This window comes from Balaenoptera acutorostrata, chromosome 2 (assembly GCF_949987535.1).
Source record: "Balaenoptera acutorostrata chromosome 2, mBalAcu1.1, whole genome shotgun sequence".
NCBI lineage: Eukaryota > Metazoa > Chordata > Mammalia > Artiodactyla > Balaenopteridae > Balaenoptera > Balaenoptera acutorostrata.
The window spans coordinates 55,221,860-55,247,841 of record NC_080065.1 but is presented as its reverse complement, the minus strand read 5'-3'; the positions used below and the strand labels follow the sequence as shown (position 1 = coordinate 55,247,841).

At 32.0% G+C, this 25,982-nt stretch overlaps 1 protein-coding gene across 2 annotated transcripts in view; it reads left to right on the top strand.

Annotated features, from left to right (window-relative positions):
* The window catches only part of ADAMTS6 (ADAM metallopeptidase with thrombospondin type 1 motif 6), a 274,639-nt gene that overhangs the window by 133,957 nt on the left and 114,700 nt on the right, over nucleotides 1-25,982 (top strand). For both annotated transcript variants that reach the window (XM_057541697.1, XM_057541698.1), the window contains exons 10-11: nucleotides 16,011-16,157; nucleotides 24,389-24,530. In XM_057541697.1, coding sequence (XP_057397680.1) covers nucleotides 16,011-16,157; nucleotides 24,389-24,530 — 289 coding nt within the window. The remainder of the gene's footprint in view (nucleotides 1-16,010; nucleotides 16,158-24,388; nucleotides 24,531-25,982) is intronic.

Below are 25,982 nucleotides of genomic sequence, written 5' to 3'. Positions count from 1 at the left end.
TCCTTTTGATTCTTAGTTTTCATTTTTCTGCCTATATTACCTATCTTTTCTTCTATATTGTCTACTTTTTCCATTAGAGCCCTTAACATATTAATTATAATTATTTTCAATTCCCTCTCTGTTAATTCCAAAATTTGCATAATATCTCAGCCTAGTTTTAATGCTTGTTTGGTCCCTTTTAACTGTATTTCAGCATGTCTTGCCATTTTTTATTTAAAGCCAGACATGATGTATTGGGGAATGGGGACTGAGGTAAATAGACCTTTAATGTGAGGTAATAGGCATTCTGTCAATAATTGTTAATGGATGAATGAATGAATGAAGAATGTTTGTATTGTAAGGTCTAACTCTAAAATGAATGTTGTGGTTCTTTTAAGGTTTTTTACCCTTTGGAAAAAGCAAATGAACTTATTTTTTTCTTGTATGGAAACATTTTTAGTCTATGGAACATGACAAACATTTTACTCTGTCAGTTGATTCAGCTTTAGAGCTGTACAGTGCCATTGTTACTTACCCAAACTAGTAATAAAAATACCATGCATGGTATTATTTTCCTATTTTTTCCTATTTATACTAGATTTTATGAATCTAGTATAAAATTTTTATATATTTTAAATTAGAACATATTGCTATTATTATTAAAATGCTACTCCATTACTGTCAGGTCCAGGAAGATGCCAAAATTATGTTACCTATTTGTCCACACGCACATACATACACACACACACACATATGTGTATATTATATATACAATATACATTTTCATATATAGGCTGTCACATATGCAGACATACTCCCATGGTAGCTAAAACAATGATAATAACATAAAGATGTTTTTTAGAAAAGTTCTTATAATAAAGTCTAACAATTAAATTATTTCAGTGATTAAGTCTTTGCCATGACATGCAGTAATGACAAAATATAGATTAAACCAGTCAGGTAATTACTGAATTAAGTGTCTGGAATTACAGAACAGAGTAGGTGTATGTATGTGTGTTATAGAAATAATAAACCTACTGAAGTAAAATTTAGTCACTATCAACTTTAGGAACTTTGATAAGGCATTCCCTTCATTTTGCTGGAAAAACAGAAGTGAATTTGTAGGCAGACACCATTGTACTAATTGGTTGATATGAATTTCAGCTGCCATAAACTAATTCATTTACATTCTGCTCATAGTACAAGGAAGATTATAATAACAAAGGTTTCCTTGTTCCAGCTACCTTCCCTATCTTTGCCATGATTTCCCTATCTTCCCTACCTTTTCCCTACACACACACACACACACACACACACACACACGCACACACAAATGCACATACACCTATACACCACACCCAAAATCTTAGTATATCTCAAATAGCTTGTTTCCTCTGGTTCCTGGTGTCTTTACAGTTAGATGAAAGAAAAAAAGTGTAAAGTAGTAGTAGAAAAGATGTAAATGTATTACAGTGATTTCATTGGCTTTGGAAACCTAACTTTCAAGTCAGAAATGTTTATACTAAATGTGAACATTGCTTTCTACACATATGGAAAGAGTCTAGGTCCTAGATTCCGTTAGGCACCCCCCTCGTTAAATATCTTCCTAAATAAGTTCAGGATCTTGAGTTCACTTAGTTTAGTAAATTGTATATAAAGCCCAGAAGTAGAAGTGAAATTCCAAACTCTGTTTTAGAAAACACATGAACAAATTGTAATAACTATCCTAGTGGGTAACTGTTAAATCTAAAAAATGTTTGCCAGATGTGGGTATAGAAGTTTCTGAATACATCCCTTAAATTTCGTCTTTGCTTTTTTATAACAAGTGATTCATAGCCAAGATCAGTTATGAATAAGAACAGATCAAAGAGATTATAAGTGGAAAATAATTGTAAAGAAAGATGTCCCTTTTCTTCCTTTGTATTTTTCTGCTACAATGAGAAGGCTTAGTTTTGAGATTTTATAGTTGTCACAATTTAGACTATAATTATCTCATCACTTTTTGAAGACAAATTTAATCATATTAAAAAACATTAGGAAACTGTTCTTTTTTTCTGTAATTGTAAATGTGTTATCTTTTTGAAGAACTGATTGATCATCTACTGATTTTTTCTTTTAGTGGAGAATTTAAAAGTACATGTTCTATGTACTAGTGATTATTTAACAAAATGAAAGGCAGGGTTTAAAGTACCATAGTTATCTAACAAGAATAATGATAATATATTAGCAACATGGTAAAATTGATTGCTTAGACACAAAAATTCAATTAAGCATTTTAAGATTTTCCTTAGCTGTACAGATTTTGTTAGGTTTGAAAACATCTATTTTGATTTTTAAAAGAAATCCAGACTAAATGCATATTAAATTTATACTCAGTAGTCTATGTTTACTCTTTTTCGTTTTTACAAATCTTCCAAAAGAACCAGTAATAATAGTGTACCAAAATCAAGAGTAAGCTGTTATTTTGTGATACAATATACATTGTATTACTTTTGAAATCTTAAGTGGTCATATAATATATGGTGAAATGATGTAAAGTATAATCACAAATGAGCTGCCTCTTATATATCCTAAAAAATACAAAACTTAAATTCTCTCCTTATATATCTCACCATATCTATCTATCTATCTACCTTCGTATAAAAGGAAATTTTGTTTTGTTACATATAGTTTCAAATGAAAAAGTATCAGTTTCATAGAAAACTATGTACTTTACTAAAAAAAGTATTCGAGAAAAGCGTGTGTAACAATAGATTCATATATATGATAGACTCTCCCTGAGTTATAGAAGCTTAACTTAACGAATAACCTTTAGTGCATAATCTCTCAGTCTCTATATAGCCACCACCTTGTCTCTGACTGGTGATGCCATTTATTTTGACCCCAAACCTCTCCTCTCCCCCTCTTATTACTTTTTATATGATACTACATACTTTTAGTACATTATTTACTATCAAGAGAGGTATACATGTATGATACTTACCAAATTATGTCTCATGATTTACAGTTGATCAGTAGGTATTCTGTCAATGATGTACAATTTAATTGATTCCAGAGATTCACTGAGCACCTGCTATATTTACCTAATATAGAATGTATTGTGTATACAGTGATAATGAAGATAAAGGCTCCTCTCCTGAAGGAAGATGTCTTTTTATTCACTTTCTCTTTTCCTACTCTTGGTCAGTTTTCCAACTCTTGATCAACTGCTTCAAGAACATCTTCTAACTCACTTCTTTTTTTGTATTCTTTTTTCTTCCAGTTTTATTGAGATATAATTGAATATAACACTGTGTAAGTTTAAGATGTACAGCATAATGATTAAACTTACATACATCATGAAATGATTATCACAGTAAGTTTAGTAAACATCCATCATTTCATATAGATACAAAATTAAAGAAATAGAAAAAAAATTTGTGATAAGAACTCTTAGGATTTACTCTCTTAGCAACTTTCATATGTAACACATGGCAGTGTTAATTATATTTATCATGTAGTTACATCCCTAGTACTTATTTGTAACTGGAAATTTGTACCTTTTGACCACCATCATCCAGTTCCCCCTCCCCCTACCCGCTTCCTCTGGTAATCACAAATCTGATCTCTTTTTCTATGAGTTTGTTTGTTTTTGAAGCGTAACTGACCTACAACACTATGTTAGTTCCTGTTACACAACACAGTGATTTGGTATTGTTATACATTTCAAAATGACCACCACAGTAAGTCATTACCATATGTCACCATACAAAGATATTACAAAGTTATTGACTATGTTCCCCACACTGTACATTTCATACCCATAACTCATTTATTTTGGAACTGGAAGTTTGTACCTCTGAGCCAAAACGAAAAGCAAAACTGCTAGGTTGGGGTTATGTAGTGTTCGTGGTATATCTTTATGAAGGAAAATAAGAAAAACACAAATTTTAAGATTCAGACATAAAAGAGTCAGAACCATTTACCTACAGAACTTTTTGATAATACTTACAAGTACCTTTTAGTACTTCTTCAGTAACTTTCACTTATCTTTTCCTTTAGTAAACCTGCTTTTCTTTGAGTACTATTAATTCTACAGAAAAAAAATTAAAATGTATTCCACTTTGTTTACTTGTTAGTTCCAACAGTGTTGTCATATACTATTATTCATTTCAGAGGCACAGTTTTAGCCTGTAAAATAGGTTAAATAGGCTTGTGTAGGCTACCCTGGACATAGAAAAATAATTTATATTATTATTTCTGGAGTAAAATGTTTCAAGGTCCCCAAAATTAGCTTTAAAACTTTAGAACTAAGTCAATTTACAAAGGCAAGTCAGCTATCTTGTATAATTGGTCTGAAAGGAAAATTTAATTGCTAAATTTTAGAACAAAGTATTCTTTATATGTTCAGGTACATGTAATTCACTATATATTTTCTTTTAAAATATTTTACTTTGAAATATTCTGTGTTTGTGTATGTATGCTTGTATGCATGTGCGCATGTGTTACAACAGGCATCCGTGAGCACACCAATCAGATTTAACAAATGTTAGTATTGTTCCATTTTTGTTTTGGAGCTTTTATTGTTGTTATTTTCAAAGGTTCCCTGTGCCAAGATCATGTTGCTTTAATTACCATAGTTTTATAACAGATATTGAAGTTCTCCCCTCCTTCTTCAAAATCCTCTTGGTTTTTTTCTGACCCTTTACTTTCCTATATTAGTTTTGCAATCTTAATGTCAGTTTTCATAAAAAATATATGATAGGATTTTAATTAACCTTTTTATTAAAATGGCATTGATAGGTTAACAGGTGCTTTGTATGATTCCTGAGTGTTTCTCCATGCACTGAATGAACACCTGTTCTCATATGGGGTGAAGTCAAGAACCTAGGTTGCACTTTAGTGAGAGGGACCATCCAGGTAGGACTGTGCCCCAGAGAAGAGAAACCCTGCTGGATAGGGCAGGTGAAGAAATCAGGCCAAATGAATAGAGTGCCTTTTCCCCCCCTCTAATGGTATAGTTGTAATTCTTAAGATCCTATGTTATTTAAAATTATGTTTTTAAATGTTTACATATGAAAAAATTGATTAGCAACCAGAGTTTCAAACTCACTGCTTTACAATTTTTCCTACAGAAATTAAACTGCTAAGGGTTTAGATCAAACCTGACAAACCTAATTGCATCATCTTTTTCTTTTTAACCACACTCCACAGCCACTGTCTTCTCTGTCCCTTTTCCTTGACCTTATATTTTTGCCTAGAGCAGCACAATGCATAAGCATCAATAGTTCTTAACAAAAGCACACAAAACCATGAGTAAAATAACACTCTAATAAAGCAACTATGTGTTCCTATGCTATAGTCATAAGCTTTTATTTTCTAAATTGGTCTAGTTCCCAATACCTCCTGCTATATAATCAACAGGATCTATTTAAAGTAAATTATGTTAACTAATTAATTAAGCACATCATATCCAATTCACTTTGTGAGAACTTTACTAGTTTAGTCTGCCAGCAGTGTTTAGATAAAAATTCAGTCAGGAAATTGTCAATATCAGGGAAGTCCTGTAGATAGCTGTAAGTGTGTAGCCCAGAGGGTGAAGCATAAGGGAATCTGGGCTACATACCCAGAACTTCAATACCACTAAGCCCAATGGAATCCCTGATCAAAAAGAAGTGGAATACTGGTCAAGGTCTCAGAGTCTCAGGAGTAGATGAAATAATCAAGGAATTCAGTTACTAAAGATTTATGTGCAAGGTAGTGTCTTTTTCACAAGAAGTAGGACCAGAGCCCAACAACTACAATTACCTCAAAAACTAGAACTGAACTGGACCAACAACATGCCATATTTATTGCTGTTCCACAAAGCTATTGGCTTCAGTCTCTGTATATTCTCCCTAATGGTGAACAAAGTTAGTCCCAGAACCCATGAGCAGAGTTGAGCCTTCCTGTACTTGTGAGTTATATAACTCTAGTTATGGTAATTTCAAGAACAAGTGCAGAAAAAAATTAAGTTCATTGTAGTGAATATGGAGTGTCAGATTCTATGGATTCCATGCTTTATAAGAGAATGTTTATTAGATCTGCATTTTAACCTTGTGAGTCTCCTCAGTTTATCCAAGTTAAATCTCAGCTGATAGATTTTTCGTTCACTTCACTAACCCTCTAAGTGTTCATCTCCAATTATTAAACTCTGATCAGATGTTAAGTACTGTGAATAAAACAAAATATAAAAAAAAACTTTCTGCTTAGTGAAGTAACTAGTATAAATAGATCCCTTTGTCAAGCCATACATAAGCTTAAGATGTATTATTAACAGTCACTTGGGAAGACAGTTTGGCATTTTCTTACAAAGCTAAATATATTCTTACCATAGGATCCAACAATACCGACATGTAGAATTCAAACCATTACAGGTTTTAGAACATATAATAGAAGTAAGACATAAAGAATACTAACCATTAAGTATGATTGACCAAATTAACTACATTAAAATTAAAAACTTAATTGAAAAACACCATAAAATGAAAAGATAGGACACAGTGTAGGAAAAGATGTTTGCAAATGACAGGCAGCTGATGTAAGGAACTCCTACAAATTAAACATACAAAGTACTTGAACATTTTACAAAGGAAGAAATCCAAATGCTTGATAAACATATATGTCAAAAGATGTTCAATCTGATTAATAATCAGGAAAATATAAGTTATATCCACCATGATTAGCACAAATTTAAAAGTCTGAAAATACCAAATATTGGTGAAGATGTGGTACAACTGGAATTCTTATACACTATAGGTGAGAATGCAAATTGGTGCAACCACTTTGAAAAGCTGTTTGGTATTATCTAGCAAAGTTGAAATTTTATCTAACTATGACCCAAGAATTTATTTTCTACAAATATCCCAGAGCAGTGGTTCTCATATTGTGGTCCATAGTCCCTGGGATTCCCAAAGCACTTTCAGATTAAAACTACTTTCATAGTAATACTAAGACTTAATTTGTCTTTTTTTTTTTTTTAAACTGTGTTGTTTACTCTGCGCAAAAACAGTGATGGTTATGTACTGGCACTTTAGCATGAATCAAGGCAACCATACTAATAGTCATTGTATTTGTCACCATCATGCCAGTTTCACTTAAGAATGTCTTTGATGAACCAAAAGAATTATTAATTTTATTAAATCATGACCCTTAAGTACATGTCTTTTATCAAATCATCTGTATCACAAAATGGGAAGTATGTAAAGCACGTTTTGCTCCATATCTCAGATGAAATAGCTGCTTTTTCCCTGGAACACAATTTTTTTTTAAAGAACAAATGAGAAGTTATGAGTTGTTGGCAGAAATTCACTTGAAAAATGAACAAATGAGTTTATTGTTCAAGGAAAACAACCAACATTATTTATTGCCAATGATAAAATTTGAGCTTTTGAGCAAAAATTCAAATTTAGGATAAGTTCCAGCTGTCAATATGAGCTTGACAGCTTCCTAATGCTTAAAGACTTTTCCAATGAGATTGGTGATATTGATGAAACAGGATACAAAGAGATCACTGATAATGGATTCAGAATCCACATTGCAACTAACCTTTAAGAAATTACTAGTTGTCAAGTTTTCTTGTAGAATCAAAAAAATCTATCATTATCTGAAAGGGCTAACGAAAATACTCTTCCCTTTTCTAACTATACATTAGTGTGAGGCCAGATTTTCATCATATACTTCAACCAAAACAAAATACCACAATAGACTGAATGATGAAGGAGATATGAGAATCCAGCTATCTTCTAGTAAGCCAGACATTAAAGAGATTAGCAAAAATGTAATTAAACAATGCTATTATTCTCACTGACATTCTTTTGTTTGGGAAGATTTTTTAAATTAAAATGGTTATTTATGTTAGCATGTATTGGGTTTATTATTACTTAAAATGAATTAATAACTATTTTAAAAGTTTCTCAGTTTTAATTTTTATTATGATAAATATCACCACATACACCCTCATAAACAAAAGATCTTTGGGGTCTTCAATATTTTTAAGAATGTAAAGGACACCAAAAGTTTAAGAAGCTGTTTTAGAGATACTCTTACATATATGACCAGGAATTATGTTTAAGAACACTCATAGCAACATTATCCATAGTAGCCCCATATCAGGAACCACAGCAAATCCTTCATCGTAGAATGGATAATTAAATGGTGTATTTATAAAGGAAATCTATATAGCAGTGAAAATGAGTGATGTATATAGCTAGACGGCTCAGCAGAGATGATGCTTTCTAAAAAATTGTTGAATAAAAGAAGCAAGTTTTAAAAGAATATATACAGTGTGATTCCACTTTTATAGATTTCAAAACCAGGCAGAGTTAACATATATTGTTTAGAGATGCATAGGGAATGATAACCACAGAAGTCAAGATAGTTCTCTCTCAGGGGAGGAAGAAGAATATAACTGTTAAGGTGAATACAAGAGACAAGCTTTTATTATTCTGAAAATGTTGTACTTCTTAAATTTGGTAAGAGATAACATGGATGTTTGCTTTATAATTATTCTTTAAAATGTAAATATATGTTTTATTCTCTCTTAAGTATGTATGATATAAAATATCATATAGTATGAACATAAGAGAATAAATTAACCTCAGAAAAACAAAACAAGATAATATAATTAAGAAGTATGACAAGGGAGTTAATCTGACTGGTGACCAGTTTCACTTGTGTTGTATGCATTGCCTGCTATGAAACTCAAATAGAGTCACATAGAGTCAATAAACCATCAAACTTTTACATTATTTTTAAACAAAGCTGAAGTTTATCTTGAAGCAATTTTTGTTAGAATGATTCATAAGACCTCTATTTCTTGAGTTCTTGTTCAAAATGATTTTATACTCAGTTTGGCTGGATGCAAGATTTTTCCTAGGCACTGCTGTATTGTGTGCTGCTGTTAAATGTCACCATGGAGAAATCTGAAGTTAATCTGATTGTTTTACTATTACAGGTAATTTGTTCTTTTGCCCTGATTGCCCAAAATATATTTTATTTTTGATGTCCAGTAAGTTTACTGGGATGTGACTCAGTGTGGATTCACCTGTGTCAGTTTTTCCTAGTAGAATAGTTCACATTTGATGAGATTTTAGCCATTTTTGTTTCTTGAAATTTTTCTTGTATTTTTAAGTCACTTTTCTTTCTGTTTATTATTTTGATTCTTCTCTTTGGGGACAACAGTGATATATATATTGGATTCCTTTACTTTGATCCTTTTAAACTCTTTGTACAACTTTATTTTGCTTGCTCTTTTTACTTCTATGAGGAATGTTTTCAGCAGTTGCCTTTTTTTTTTTTTTTTGCTAACTCATCATGGTCTTTTTCCTGTGATGGTTTTATTCAAACCCCCCCCCACATTTATTTCCTCTGACAGTTCATGCTTTCATCTCTCATCTTGCCGTATCTTCCCTGATTGCTTGTATCTCTGCGTTAAATTCTTGTTTTTATGAAATGATGGCTTTGTTAAGTTTGAGTTCATATGTGTCCAATTTTTATCTTTCCTGTAGCAATATTTTTTTCTGCCAAGTGTCCCTCATCTTCTGTTTGTATTTTCCTGTTCTTTTTTTAAAAAATTATTTAATATATTCTAGACATACTTCTTGTTCCTTTTGAATCACACATCTTTGAATGAGTTTGATTTTTCTGGATGAACTACTTGTAGAAGGTTTATGTTGGGTAGGCACCAGAGCTACTTTCTCAGCAGGAATTTATTACTGATATACAGTATTGTATGATTCAAGTTCTTTAACCCTGTATTTCTTTAACAACTGCTGGCAAGGTAGAATCTCTCTTTCACCTTTCCTCACTGACAGACTGATTCCTACAAATATGGTTTTTATGACTCCCCAGTTAGCCCCATCTACTCTTCCTCTGACAGCTAGAACAAGGGTGTATATTCCAACAGTTTGCACCCTTACACCAATTGCTTATGAGAAAGTATTGTTGGTTTTGTCCCTCAGATTGTTGCACTTAACTTTGGAGAACATGCTCTACTCGTTTTAGCTTAGATCACTTCTTCTTGTCCCCTCTGTGTGTCTTTCCACATTGCTCTGATTTTTCTGTATTCAGTCATCCTCCCACATACATTATGATATGGTGGTTTATGGTTTTAGAAGTTTCCTACTTTTCATTAAATGTAAAGTTTGTGTTTCTTTTTTCTTATTTTTCTTATTGCTTTTGGGTGATATCTTAGAGGAAAAGGGAAAACTTTTTACTCACAATGTAGAAATAAGAGTGTCCTTTAAACTTTTGAAATAGATCAGAAGTACTAAGATATGAGAAAAGGAATTTCTGATCTTTCATTTGTTTCCCCTGGGAGATTTAGTTGAAAATCTTCAACATATAATTTATTTCCTGGGAAATAACTTACTTTGTTTTAATAGATTTGGGGCTTCATTTTCTGAAAAATTAAGACTAATTTTGAAGTACTTTAGTTTCAGGATTACTTAGCTTTCCATAATTGGGTATGTTATCCTAATCAACTACAAACTTCTCTCTCATTGAGTTTGAGATTTGATTTTACCTTATTTATAAGCTAATAAGTTAACTTATTACCATTGCATGGATGCTAGCAAAAGACATGAGATTCCTGGATCAGAGACTTCAGCACAGCAAGCAGCATAAGCATCAGCATATTTATTTTGGTTCCTTTTGGCCCCAAATCCCAAATGGACAACACAGTATGGCCCAGATGAATGCCACACATGTAGTGGGTTTGCATCAAAACTGAGAAACACCGAGCTTGGGAAATCTAATACTTTTATAGCAAGTAGTAAGTAAACGTGCTTTGTCCAGGGGGAGATGTTACCTCATTTCCTAAAGTTGTCCTGAGGAATGGCCTGGGTTAAGAGCAGGCCTTGCAGACTTGGCATACTCAGCAAAATGTGGGGGAATCACAAGAGGCCTAAGGAAGACTTTCTCTCCCGATTTTCTCTCTTTCTCTAACCCTCCACAAATGAGAATCATTGCCTAATCTATTAATTTTATTAAAATTAAATGATTAATTTTATTAAACACATAAAACCAACCATGGAAGTATTCTCTTGTTATCACTATTCACTCACTGGGGTGGGCGCCAGGTTCACCAAACTCTCTTTTGTTCTTTTTTTTTTAAATTATTATTTTTTAACTCAAGAGCAGAGAGTTGAGTTTATTTTCTATCTATCTATCTATCCTTATTTCTTGGCACAACATCATTATCAGTCCCAGCAAGGCCCCTTTTTGTTTCATATATGTGTGTATATTTCTATATTCCTATTTTCCATTCCCATTTCTTCCCTCCCATAGATAACTCCTTTAATAAATTTGATATCTATATTTGAATTCATATGTATCCTTGCAGAATATTGCAGGTTGTTTTATATATGTCTGTGTTTATTTTTTAACTTTTTAAGTTTGAAATGTTTTCAAACTTATGGAAAATTTGGTACAGTAGAAAGATTTCCTATGTGTCCCTGAGTCAGATTTAAAAATTGTTAATATTTTGCAACATTTCTTTCTCTCTTTTTGTATATGTACATGAATTTTTTTCTGTACTATTTGAGAAGAAGTTGTAGACATGTCCCCTATCCCTAACTATTTCAGCATCTGTTTCCTGAGAAGAAAAGATAATCTCTTACATAAGAGTATAATTATCACATTAGAAAGTTTAACATTGATACACTACTATTATCTGATATATAGTCCTATTCAAATTTCCTCACTTGTGCCAGCAATATTTTTATAACTTTTTCCCCCTTCAATCCAGTTTCTGTTGCATTTGGTAATGTCTCTAAAGTCTTTAATCTGGAACAATTCCTTGGCCTTTCTCTGTTATTTGATAAGATATATGTAATTTTTGTTTGCATGTATGATATAGTGCTATAGACCTTGTTCCTTTTCTCAATTTTTTCAGTGTTTTTAAGATCTACCTATATTTATGTGTAGACATCTATCTTGTTTGTTGCTTCCAACTTCTGCTTAGTATTCCATAATATGCATCTGCCAAAGTTTATTTATCCATTCCCCAGTGATGAATACCTAGATTGTCTTCAACTCCTTGCTATCATAAATAACTCTGTCATGAACATCCTCATACATGTTCCCTTTGGGAATATTTCTGGGATATCTCTCCAAGAACAGGATTGCTGGGTCATAATGTTTCCTCTATTTAATATGACCAAATACTGCTGAATTGCTCTCTGGAACTGCTGCCTGACCACACTATAACTGTTGCATGCTAAGATCCCAGTTTCTCTACACCACTGTCAACACTTAGTCCTAGGTAGCATTCTAATTTTTGCCAGTATGATGGTTTAAAGTAGACTCGTTTATTTTCTCTAATCACGAGTAAGTTTCATTTCTTTTGACAAACTCCTCACTGATAGAGTTTCCTCAGGAAGGAGCTTATCTGTAATATATATGTGTATATATATACATACACACACACACGCATGCACGCACGCACGCACACACACACACACACTCTCTCTCTCTTTCTCCAGCTTGGTCAGTGTATTAGAGGGATCTTTTGAAGCTGATGTCATGAACGGCAATTGTAAACTCCCATTTCACTTTGTGTCACTGTCAGTGAACTAGTTGACATTGGTCAGGTCATTTCTGGGATGTCTTATGTTTTAAATATAAGCTGCAAAAGTATACATTCTCTTAGACACCTGAAACTGAAATCCTTAAGACAGCTATCTGCATCTGACACTTAAACTATAAGGATTGTAAGTAGAACTAGAATTTAAGGTTTACTTCTTCAGATACTTGAGTTCATTAGTTTTTAAATCGTTTCCCTTATATACTTCTGAATTTTTTTTTAACATCTTTATTGGAGTATAAGTGCTTTACAATGGTGTGTTAGTTTCTGCTGTATAACAAAGTGAATCAACTATACATATACATATATCTCCATATCTCCTCCCTATACTTCTGAAGTTTTAAAAACTATGTACCCTATTGTTTATTTTTCAGTTGATGTCCAAAATTTTTTGTCTGACTAATTGCAAAGGATAGAATTTCTAGAGTACTGCAAAAATTAGTATGTAAAAAATAAAAACCTCCTTTAAATATACCTGATTGAATCTAAATGCCATAGCAATTTGGTAACCATCATTATGCATTTTAAAAATACACTAACAGGGGACTTCCCTGGTGGTCCAGTGGGTAAGACTCTGTGCTCCCAATACAGGGGGCCCAGGTTCGATCCCTGGTCATGGAACTAGATTCCACATGCGGCAACAAGGATCTCACGTGCCGCAGCTAAGACCCTGTGCAGCCAAATTAATAAATAAATAAATATTTCTTAAAAAGATTATTAAAAAAATACACTTAACAGCTTCTTATTTTATAGCCAAAATTTGCATCTTTTTTCCCTCCTTTAACTCAATATGTCTGCTCTTCCTTTCCCTCCCAGAATATCAACCCTAATGTATATTTTAATATTTCTTAATATACTTTTAAAATATGTTTTTATGCTTAAAAGTATTTTTAATTATATCAAATATCTCTGTAACAAAACAATTTAAGTTGTAATTACATTTTTTAAATTTCCTGTGATCATAAAAATTTTTTTTCTGAATTATATGTTCATTACATTACAACTATTAGTTAATAATTGATTAGAAGAATATATCCATATTATGAATTTTAATAATTAAATATAAAAATAAAGTTTCTGTTAGAAGACGTATCTTTAAATGTATATTTTCAATTACTGCCGTTACTTCATTACTGCTAGAATGAGGCAGGATTTCAGCACCAATTCAATTTCTTTATTTTGTTTCTATAGATGTGAATGTTGAGAAAATTGGATCACATAAGTAAATAGATAAGATGAAAGGAATTTATTATAGAAATATCACTCTGTTCTTTGAGCTCCTTTTGAATTCTTTGTCAAAACGTAACCATGGTGATCTATCATCAAATTTTTTAACGACCCGTCAGCTGTTAATTTGATTATATCTTCCTATAAACTTGTTGAAAACAAGAAACTACATATGTTATTCAATCAATAAAGTCATTCTTTTTCTCAGTGCTGACCCTAAATGTTTCCAATTGTCTCTTTCCTTGACACCCATTTTTTTATAGCCAAAGGCAATGAACTATTGTGAAATTATGGATGACTGAAAGATAAGTCTTACTTTTATAACGTGGTAGAAATATGATTTCAAAAGAAGCTTTACTTTTTTTTTAGAAAAGAGTAAGTAAGGAAGTTGGGAATCTCAAAAGTGATTTTCTGAAAGCTATCTGTGCCTGCCTACAACTATCTTAATATTACTCAGAGATTTGTATGAGACTACTGCTAAAAGGAAATAATATTTTTTAAGCTATCAGTATCATCATTTGAAAAGAATCATAGTGTAATCACATCGTAGCATCAACCTTTGAGAGAAATGTAGAATATTAAGTTTATTGAATTATAAATTTATAGTAAGGAATTTTTAATGTAAATCTATAGCTGATTGTTTTCACAGAATATATGTCTAATTCAACAAACAGTAAATTCCACCATTATGTTCCTAGAAGAGGTTGACTTGAGTGTGTTGATGTCAAACACAAGAAGACTAAGTATTGATGTTCTTGGAAGGTTATTTGGTTATTTGGAAGGGCTCTCATATGATTCTCTTCCTTTGCTTATGTTAGTCCCTATACCTGAATTATTAGTTCCTCCTCCCTCCTCCCGCCATACACGGACATATTATATGTCTTTATTATAGCTCTTTTATATTGTATTTATGAAGGCCAGTTAACTCACCTTCCTGAACATGTCTCAAATCTAATCCCACTTCTCTATGCCGTGCCCTAGTTCAGACCTACATCATTTCTTAATTGGTTATCATCTTCTCTCTGCGCTCCCTGGCTCTATTCTCTTTCCACTCTATTGTTTCCACCACAGAATTACTATAATGATCTGTCTAAAATACAGGTCAATTCCACATTTTCCTACTCAGAAATCTTCAGTTGCTCCTTCTCACAAATCTTCAAAGTCTGTACACTGCCAAAAGTATTGATATTTACTTTCATTTATTATCTTGTCATTATCTGTTCTCAACTATCTCTCCAAATTTTTCTCCAGCAACTATTCTTATCTGTATTATACTAATGTCACACAAATTAGTTATTCCCTTGAACACATATCATGGTGCATTTATTAGAATGTCACAGTGGACACAATAAGGATTTTTTTAGTGATTTTCACCTAAACTTCTGGCTACTTGTGCTGAAAGGCTTAAATTTATTCATATGCAGTGGATAGATCCTTTACAGAAAAATTTTATGATTTATCATTGAGATATGTTTTTAAATCACATTGATAACACTAAGCATGGCTACAGGACACAGGAAAAAATGACAAAGAAAAGCTTTAAAAAATCAGGGAGGCCATGGTAAAGAAAAGGCTATATTCATAATCCTTAAATGTATCAGGATTTTTCAAAAGGTGTTTTGAAGACACATACACACACAAACATAAATTACATAATGTATTTAATTCTCCTTTATCCATATTAATAAGAAAAAGGACTTTTATGTTTGGCTTATAACCTAGAACTCTGGATCATAACTATCTTTTCATAATTCCCTTTTGGATTCAGCAAGTGAGGTAGCTTGAACTCTAGCATGTTAGAGGTAGGTTCTACTAACAATTTCAACACTTATTAACTGTGTGATCTTTAATAGGTTAATTACCTTTAGTAAATCTCAGTTTTTCTCATTTATAAAGTTAGAATTAATATATATCCCCTCTCTGTTCAAGGAGAGACTGCATCATATGAAATAACATTTGAGAGTATATGATAAATTTAAAGAGATTTAGAAATATATTGTATCATTGAATTATTCCTTAATCTCTAACATCAATTCTATATTTCCTTAGAGAATCTGGTCTATCTTGATGGAAGCCATATGTTGATAAGGCTAATAAATGATCAAATAAGGAAATAAAGGATGTATTGAGGGTTTGTTTGTTTTATTTTTTTCTTATTTTTTTCTTTTATGTTTCTTATGTTTCTTCCTTGTTAAAACAGTTTTGGTATGAACCATGATGGAATTGGAAATTCTTGTGGGACGAAAGGTCATGAAGCAGCAAAACTTATGGCAGCTCACATTACTGCAAATACCAATCCCTTTTCCTGGTCTGCCTGCAGTCGAGACTATATCACCAGCTTTCTAGAGTAAGTAATCTCTGGAGAGTGATGATGAATTGCTCCAGAAGTCAGCCATTGATAGAAGCCTAATATGTAGTGCTTCAAACTTTGCATAATGAGTAACTTTTATAGGGCCCAGTGTTCCCATATTTCAGGCTGTTCCCAAAATACTTTACTATATCATTGTGGCAAATTTTCTCCTGCATACTCAAACAGAACACAAACTGAACAGATTAGGGGAACTGAAACGAGGCTGTAAAAGGGGTTGATGATGTGAGTGTTAGAAATGTTAAATAAATGGGAAGAAATATCAGAAAGAATTTAGATTTATATAATTTAATAGCGCATAAGCCAAGCTTTAATTCAGTGATTACATATTTCATTTTGTTGGTAAAAAAAACTAAGTTCTATAGGAATGCCAAAGTATCTAATAGTAACAAACAACAACAACAAAAAACCAACGCCCAGGAAATGAAAATGAGAAAATGAAAATTTGTCTTTGAAAATTTATTATAGTGACTCATCTTTTCTACAGTTTGAGAACTTCTTTGCTGGTCCTTTAACATATATTCCAAGAGTCTAGTTATTTAAATATGAAGAATATAAATTAGCTCAGGTATAACTAACTATATTTAAGAAAGCAGATGTTTTTCCACATGTCATCTGCATAGGGCTTCAGGATTAGACTTTGGAAACTGATAGACTTAGGTCTAACTTCCTAACATTGTGACCTTGGACATATTACTTAACCTTCCTAATATTCAGTGACCTCATTTGTTGAGTGAGTTTAGGTAGTAATACACACATCATCTGGTTGTCATGTAAATAATTATGTATAACACTGTAATGTATATAAAACACTTAATAGACGTTCATTAAGTGGTATATTATTTTTTTTAATAATATCGAGGTTTTAAGCACTATTGCTCTATCATTACCTTCAACTATTAAATACTTTGTGAAAAAGTGAGTCATACATAAAGTACAGGCAAGCAACAAAAATTCTTTTCAAAAATTGTCTTTGTTCAAAGTTCACCTTAACATGATTATAGTGTAAAGTTTTAGAAATTCAGATAGGTTATGTAGGGCAACATTATTCATTAAAATTTTGGTTCATATCTGCTAATAGCCAGATTATATTCTTAAAACTTATAGTTACATATTTTTAAAAGCCCCAAACAAGAGATTTTCAATTACCTAGCACAATGCTTTACTCAAAGATCAAAAGATAAATGTTTAAAATGGGCTCTTTTGAATTAATTAATGTGATGATGAAATTGAAGGAATTGGAAATTTATTTTAGAAGGTAGCTCTTCTGAATAACCATACTATAACCTAACAATTTTTAATGTTAGTAATAGATAAATTATAACACTGTACTTGCCTTGTGCCAAAACTGGGTAAAGGGCTGTAAAGATAGACCACAGAGAATTTGTTTGACATCTTTTGGTAGTTATTAACAGAAAGCACTAGCAATATCATTTTCTGAGATGTTTTTAGCGAGATCATATAACCTAAATATTAAACATTGTTGAAGATCTACTCTCCCCAGAAATCAAGCCAGTCTGGAATTTCTCCCTTGACTTGGCTCATGTTTTTATAATGGAATCTTAGTGTCTACCACCAGAAAGACAAACTGTATGCATGCTCAGTATTCCTGTGCATTTTTGAAGGCTTTCCTCCGCTTGCTTTTTTTTTTTTTTTTTCCAAGTACCATTTCTCTCTCCTCTATCCTGTTTCTATTGCACAGCCCATTTGCTAGGACAATCTCTGTATACTAAATACAAGGACCGGTTTTGATCTCTTGCCAGACCCTGCCTAGTTAAAGCTCTATGAAGGCCTTTAAACTCCAAAAGGGAATCCCTAAATTGCTGATAAAATACAGTCAAGAAATCACCACTGGTTTTGTCAGAGATGTAAGATTATTACTAGTTGCAATAAAGTGTTCCATTGAATTAATTGAAAGAATTAATCCAAAAAGCATTATGTAAGCCTTATTGCCTCTTTGCATTTTCTATGTGTAAGCATGATTAGTGTTGACAGGGCTGTAATGGGTTTAATTATCCTGTATTTTATAAAAATATTTCAGTTGTGCATCCTCATGGGAATGCTCACAAAGTTAAAGCCATTAGTAAAAGATAGATGTGAAAGACAATGGGTAGAGATTTTGGGGAAAGTTGGTGCTTTTTTTTCCCTCTTTAATAGTAAACTGAACAACTCTGATTGTAATCTGACCAAGTAATAAAGTTTTTTTAAACACAAGGCCCTTTAAAAAGGTCAGTTCACTGGAGCACAAAGACATAATAGTAACTTTCTTGAATTTCTTTTTTCCTCTTTATTAATGCAGTGGACTTAATTGCTTTAACAGCTATGTGTGATATTTTAAAAAATGCAGTGATATTTTGATCAGGGATTGAGATTACATTTATGTTTTATAGTTGGCTCAAAAAGAGTCATAACATTTTATTTTAGTTTCTCTTCTCAAGAAAAAGAAATCCTGAAAGATGAATTGTTTAGGAACTGCAGCCCAGCCAACAGAATGCATACTTTTCTCTACTTAGTGACTGTATAGGCCAAAGATGATGGTGGATTTTAACAATGAGCTTTCTATGATTTATAGAGATTCACTATTCACTATGTTCAACTGAAAACAGTTTCATGGCCTTTAAATGCCAATAGAGTAAAAAGTCTCTCGTGTCATTCTGAAACACTAGGTGCTATTGATCAATCAGGAGATGGTGTTTACCAACTCCCAATATTTTTTTTCAGATTTCTTAAACTCGGTGATTCAATAAGTGGTTCATGAATCGCCCAGAAGCCGTCCTGATTAAATAATAAAGAACCCATTACCGTTAAAATGGACGTGTTATGCCAGCTTCTGATGTTTTCGACGACGGCTTTGCAGGTAGTGTCCTTCCTATCTGCCTGCGGGACTTATTTATTTATTTATTTATTTATTTATTTAGAAACTAGAGAAGATGAACCTGGTGTTATGGCTCACACTCATTGATGTCTGTGGGCTAATTTACCAGGCAGTGGAAGGCAGCCAGAAGTAATTTAGGCCAGTTTTTCATACATTTTCCACCACTCAGTGGTAGTACAGAGTAATTTCATATAGTCTTCAAAAATCCTGGGGCCTCTGTGAATCAACTCTTGCTCTATTTAAATTAAAGTCTGTTATATTGTTTGAACTGTCAGAGATCCATAGCAAAATTTCCTACAGTTCCAAATTAAATACAGACTAGCCATTTTCACAGAAAGGATGAAAGCTGAAAAAAAAGAGAAGCAACATTATGGTTGAAGATGAACTAGGAAGAAAAGTAGAGCTGCAAGAGAAGTGATATAAGATGAACAGGACAAGCAAGGTGCTTACAATTCCTCTATAGCAATTACCTTTGAAAGTCGCTATCAATAATTTATTAGAGAGAAAACAAATTTTATAGTTGGGACCTCTTTTTTATGTGGAACCCCAATACAGCTTAGCAAAACAGATTTCTCCTTCCATTTATCTGACACATTTTGGGACTTCACTCTAACCCATAAATATCTTTGATAAGTCATAACTACATATGGAGAAAAAGAGCATAACTTAGTAAACGTTACTAGTATAGTGTTTGTATATTGGAAGCCTCAAGTTCAGTTGTATTCAAGCATCCTAGTCATACAGAGGGCAAGAAAGAAAGGTCTGACTTAGAGTAACTCATTTTAGAAGGTAATAATATTGTTAGTTTTCTGAAGATTGATAGAGCAGTTTATGAGAATGTAGTAGGTAAGACACTTGACTTGCCATAGATGAGTTAACCTAATTCATTTTTGCTTAATTTAGGTATATTAGCACAATTTTGTGGGAAAAAGTAGGAGGTGGTATTATCTGTTAACTTTTTGTTGTTGTTGTTAAGAAACTGTTAAGATATGTACAGGGTTATATAGAAAGATTTATTTCTTAGATTGACCCACTGTGTTGTAGACTGAAGGCCTGTCCTTTATAGTATAATTGTTTAAGTGAAAAATAAATCTAAAATTTCAATTAGGAGTATGTCTTCATGTGTTCTGGAAACAAAGCCAACAGACCGTATTTTACATAAGGATCTGTAAATTTTAATTGAAGACTCAACTCTGGCTCATGTACCTATTTTTAAGGCTAATTTTTGAACTATGTGAATAAGACTTCTCTAATTAGAAGTAGAATACATAAAACATGACTTTGCTATCATACTGCAAGGATTCTGGAAATGTAAACATACTTTGATTTACTAATTTCATAATCAAGGGAAAAGCATGTTCTCAAACTAATAGACATTTTTTTGCCTTGTCTTAGAAGCATAAACAAAAGTAGAGTGTATTAATTCAATAATTACCTATAGTGCTGTAGATATTAATCAGGATTGGGCTTTTAGTTGTGAAATATATGCTGCTAGGGAATTAATCATAGTTCCACTTTTTATGTATACAGTTTTGCTCAGGACATGCTTATGCTCTATGCTTAACAACAGTAAGTTGTAATAACATCTCATATATGGAAACTACAGTGTTCTTCATTTCATTTATTAATGAGTGAGGTTTATGTTTTCTAAGTGAAAAAATTCACATATGACACCAGGGCACAAACCAGCTATACTTAAAAGTGGCATTTTATGAGAAAATTCACGATGATTTATATATAGTATTACCACTATTAATTTGAAAATAGTAGCATAAATAACCCTAGGCTTAGTATCATAAGAATTGTATATTGATTAACTAGAACCCTAGATTAAATAAAAATTACTCAGAACTTCTTTTTGTTAAAAGGAGACAATTACAAAATATAAGAAAATAACTCATATCTAATATTTTTAAGAAAAGCATTGGTACCAGAAGACTATACAAAAATGTTTATATCAGCATAATTTGCAATTTCCAGAAATTAGAAATAACTTAAATGTTTATTAATAGAAGAATGGATAAATAACTGTGGCATAGTCTTAAATGGAATATCAAAGAACAATATAAATGAGCAGCTTACAGTTACACACATCAACATGGATGTGTCTCACATTCATAATATTGAGCAAAAGAATAAAGTCACAAAAGAAAACCTACAGTATGACTCCTTTTATATAGAATCCAAGAGCAGGCAGATGAATAATTGGGATATGAATAATTACTGAGAAAACCAAAGAAATTATTATTTTAAAAATCAGAATATTCATTAATTCTTGGGGAGACAAAGAGGAGTATGATTGGGGTTGAAAACTGGGAAATTTTCTAAGGAAAAAAAACAAAGAAAAGCACTCCTAGGGTTATATATACATCTCTCAGATTCATGTCCTCTATACCTATATACCTTCCATACCTATATCTGTGATATTTCATAATGGTAATTGATGGCACAAAGGCATGAACATATCCAGAATTATTATCTTCTAAGAGTTAATTAATAATTGTGGTCTACAGATTTAACTTACTTGAAAGTAGCAGGAAAGTGGCACACAAGTTTTAGTAACATTATGCAAAAAAAATATTTTCATAGCTTAACCCTCAGTTAAGAATTAAAGTATGAAAACTATCTCACCCCCCAAATACTTTAATCAAGGTTTTACTGTATGTAATGTTTATGGTTACTAGAAGGAAAATATGTAGTACATTTTCTACCCAAAATGTACAAACAGTTTAAATCAACCTTGCACGTATCCCACACTTGCTATCCTGGAGCCAATACTAGTAGGTAAGACGCTTGACTTGCAAGCATTGATATTCTGTACAAATATAGCCAAACCCATTTTAAAAGGTCTTTGTTGATGCCATATTCCTAAATACATGTTCATTATTTAAAGATCTATATAATTTTTCACTTATTGTATTTCATATGGTGTTTTGTTCTTCTGCAAAAATATACTGGAAGAGAGAACGAGACATCTAGATATTTAACTAGACCACATTAATACAAAGCAATAGTTACTTCCAAAGAATTGAAACACAAATCACTTTTGGGATAGACTTTCTCAGAAGAATTTTCCCACAGGTGACCACAGTGCATGCCATTACTTCGTCGTCTGGAGGCTCCTGCAATGGTCATCTAATTTGGTATTTTTTTACAGAACGTGAACTGTGATTTGAAGACCATTAATACCTGGGAACAAGAACTTTAAATGAAGCAATTATTCTTGCTTCCTCCTGGGTTAAGCCAATTCTCAGTTTGCTATCAGGAAAGAATTTTTTCCTCAGGTTATTTTTTCCTCAGGATTCTCAGGTTATCCTAAACTATTTTGGGGGGTCCACATACTTCTTCCTCTAAGTTTTTAGAGTAATTTTCTGTAGTAATAAAAGTAATTATGTACAATAATTTTTAATGGATTTTGAGTTGGTGCCACTTAGGTGAATATATCTTATACTTTCTTTGTTATGCTATTGGCAAATATTTTTATCCGTAGGATCCTGTACTTAAGTACTTCAGTGCTTAAAATTTTCCCGTTGATTTATATAGAACTTAGCTTGATATTTTATTTTTATTACATATTTAGCTCCTTTCAGATAGACTTTTATAGTTTTGTTGTAGATAGAGATGAAACTAATATTTTAGGAGGCAAATTAGGAAATTAAACTACTAATACAATTATCTCATAAATTCTTCTTCCATTATACTTTTCGCATTGACCACTTTATCACTAACCTTAATATAAATTTTGAATTTACTAGTAGAATTACATTTGCCTAAAATTTGCATACCCATATATTTTGCATAATAAAATAAAAAGAACTTATTATTTTTAAAATTCACTTAGAAATAGTTTTTCTTGCTGAGGTACATGACAATTTCTAAAAGTACAAAAAACAGAAAATAAAAAGCATTCTGTCATGAAATCTGGATAGTTGGGTGAAAAAAAGTTGTTCTCAAAAAAAAAAAAAGTTGTTCTGTATTAGTTAGACACCTAGAGCAGTGACAAATGAAATGATTATAATAGCCAATAATAACATACATCTATTCAGTACCACATTTAATATTCCATTTAAATATTTTTATTGTTTAAAAAATTTATCAAGAGGGGCGTAAATGAAAGAAAAAGGGCATAAAGAAGATAATTTTCTATCCTTTGGGTCTTTGAATCTATCACCTTATGCATAGTATGGTTCAGTTTTTTAAAGGTATTTGCTACTGTGCAAATATACATTTTTATATAACAAATTTGCTTTCGCATTTTAAGAATATGATAAAATTTTAAGTGAATATGAAACATTATTATGCATGGTTCTTTCTTACTTACCTATAAATGAAAATTTGTACTGTCCTAAATAATAGTTGAGGAACTTCTACTTGTGAAATTATTTTCCTTTGGCAAAGTGGATGGAAAAGATTTGGAAAAAAAAACACAAGTGCTGGCACAATTGACAGGAATGTTGGAAAAAATTTTTAAATGTTGGCATAGGAATTCTTTAAAAATTCTAACTTACTCACATATGAAATGAAAGTAAAAAAGCATCTGTCCTATTTTATGCACACTGACTAAATAAAAATGAACAATTATATTTAGCAAAGTATAAAGCTGTTTAAACTAAGATATTCTCTCTGGCTTTTGGCGATCTTTATGTTATTTGTTCCACTGAATTAAAATATTATGTTTGAGTGCAAGCATACTTTGAAAAGCAGAAATTATAGAGAGAGGAGAACATTCTCTTTTCCAACTCTGATGATCCTAGATGAAATATGAAATTTTTGAGAGACTAAACATTTCTAATATACTTGAGAGGACAACTTTGGATCTTGGCCTCATCTGTCATTCAGCCCATTTGTTATTGAAATATTTCAAGAAGCTTTGGACATGTCTTACCACAGCATCTATTGTTCTGCCCAAGGTGGAAGTATATAGATTAGGTCTTTAAGGATCACAACCACAGTTTTTTTCCACATTTTATGTTTTTGATTCTACTACCAGATGTGGTTATATTTCCACTGAAAACAAACAAGAAGCTTAGAGCAGTATGAAATTGTTTTGATTCCTTCAGAAATTAGTTTAAATCAGTGTTTAAAGGCCAACATAACATTTTTAGATTGTTTTGTGAGATGCTTGTATTGTGTCTTGGTGCTGGAAAAAACTATTGGAGCTCTTATTCAAGTTGTAGTAAAGATATACTATTTTGCCATATGATTATTTATTTGTAGAATATATTGTTTTTCATGCATCAATTATTAAAACAAAGAGCTCAACACATGGTTTCATAACTGTGATTGAAATAGTCCACAGTGTACCTAATTTCCTTTGATCCTTTATGTTGAACAGTTCAGGCCGTGGTACTTGCCTTGATAATGAGCCTCCCAAGCGTGACTTTCTTTATCCAGCTGTGGCCCCAGGTCAGGTGTATGATGCTGATGAACAATGCCGTTTCCAGTATGGAGCAACATCCCGCCAATGTAAATATGGGGTAAGAAGTCTTAATCCTTATGTTTAGTCATTTATATGTGTTTTTCATGACACAGTTGTTAAGATGGAATTTTGATGAATGTAGTTTACCTCTGGTAACAGTATTAACACAAATATGGCCTTTAACACTGCTCTTTTTCTGATATAATTTGTATAATATCTATTTCTAAATGTTTGAGTAATCCTTAATTAGACAAGTTTCAAATGTCTTGTGAGGGTTGTGGGCAGAATTTTAAAATTTTCTAACGTATTCCTTTTTTAAGTTCTGAGTTTACAATACCAACTTTTGTTTGTCTTTGAAATATTATGATTTTGAAACCTCCCTGACTCCCCACCTTTTCTGGTACTCTAATAATTGGGTTAAGGGCATTTTTACTTTGTCTAGGAGCCTTTATTTTAACTTATACTTTTAGTATTGAGTCATTTCAAGTTACTTTATCCACTGCCCACATTCTAACACGATAACTGAGTGCGGACAAGATGACATTAACCCAAATAGAGGAACAAGGAAAATTGCTATGGAAAAAAATGGAGGTATAATGATTGACTCTTCTTGTTTGCCTAAAAAAGTCTCAGTGTCTATCTCAAAATATGTGAAAAAAAAAATTCTTTTTTAAGTCTCATAGAGAAAGATTTCAGTGTCTAATATTGGAAGATGTTCATAGTAGATACACAATAAAAGCATGTTGAGTGAAAGAATAGGATTTTTAAATGAAGAGTTGTTTGTCAAAAAATATTCAAAAAATATTTAAAAAGCAAGTTTAAGGCTTAGTTCCAACTTTTACGCAAATAGTGTATTTAAAATCCCTTTTTAAAAATAATAACAATAAAAGGAATTAAGTTTTAAGGTAGTTAAGACTAAACAATATATGCGTTGTACTGTACCAATTATTCTTCTTGGGTACAGTACAAAGGAAAGTGATTTTTTTAAATATCCCTTGAGTGACAAGTATATTATTATTCCTAGTAGGCTTTGGCAGCACATTTTGTGCACTAGATTCAAAGATTGTGTGCAACTATCTAAAGATCTAGAGCCTTGAGTAAAACTTTGGCATTTCTTGTCTCTCTGTGAAGAGTCTGTACTTGTTTCTTGTTTCTGTATGGTTTTAGTTTCTTTTTTCCCTTGGGTTGTTTTTTCCCTCAGAAAAAGTCAGTCAAACTGTAATCACAGTCTTTGTATATACTTGTAGCTTAGTAGGTTGAAATTCATGATCAAATGTGATTACAGATTTTCTGTTAGATTATTCTCATCTATGGTCTCTCATTTCTTTGTTAGCAAGTGAAAATGTTAATCTACATTTACTGCTATATATTACTAACAAAGTTTCTTGGGTTGTAACAGATTCTTTACAACCACTTACGCCTCTTAAGCTTGTGCCTGAAAAATTGGGTTTACACAATTGACAGCACACACACACACCCCCCCAAAACACATGTGTTTTATCGGGATTAT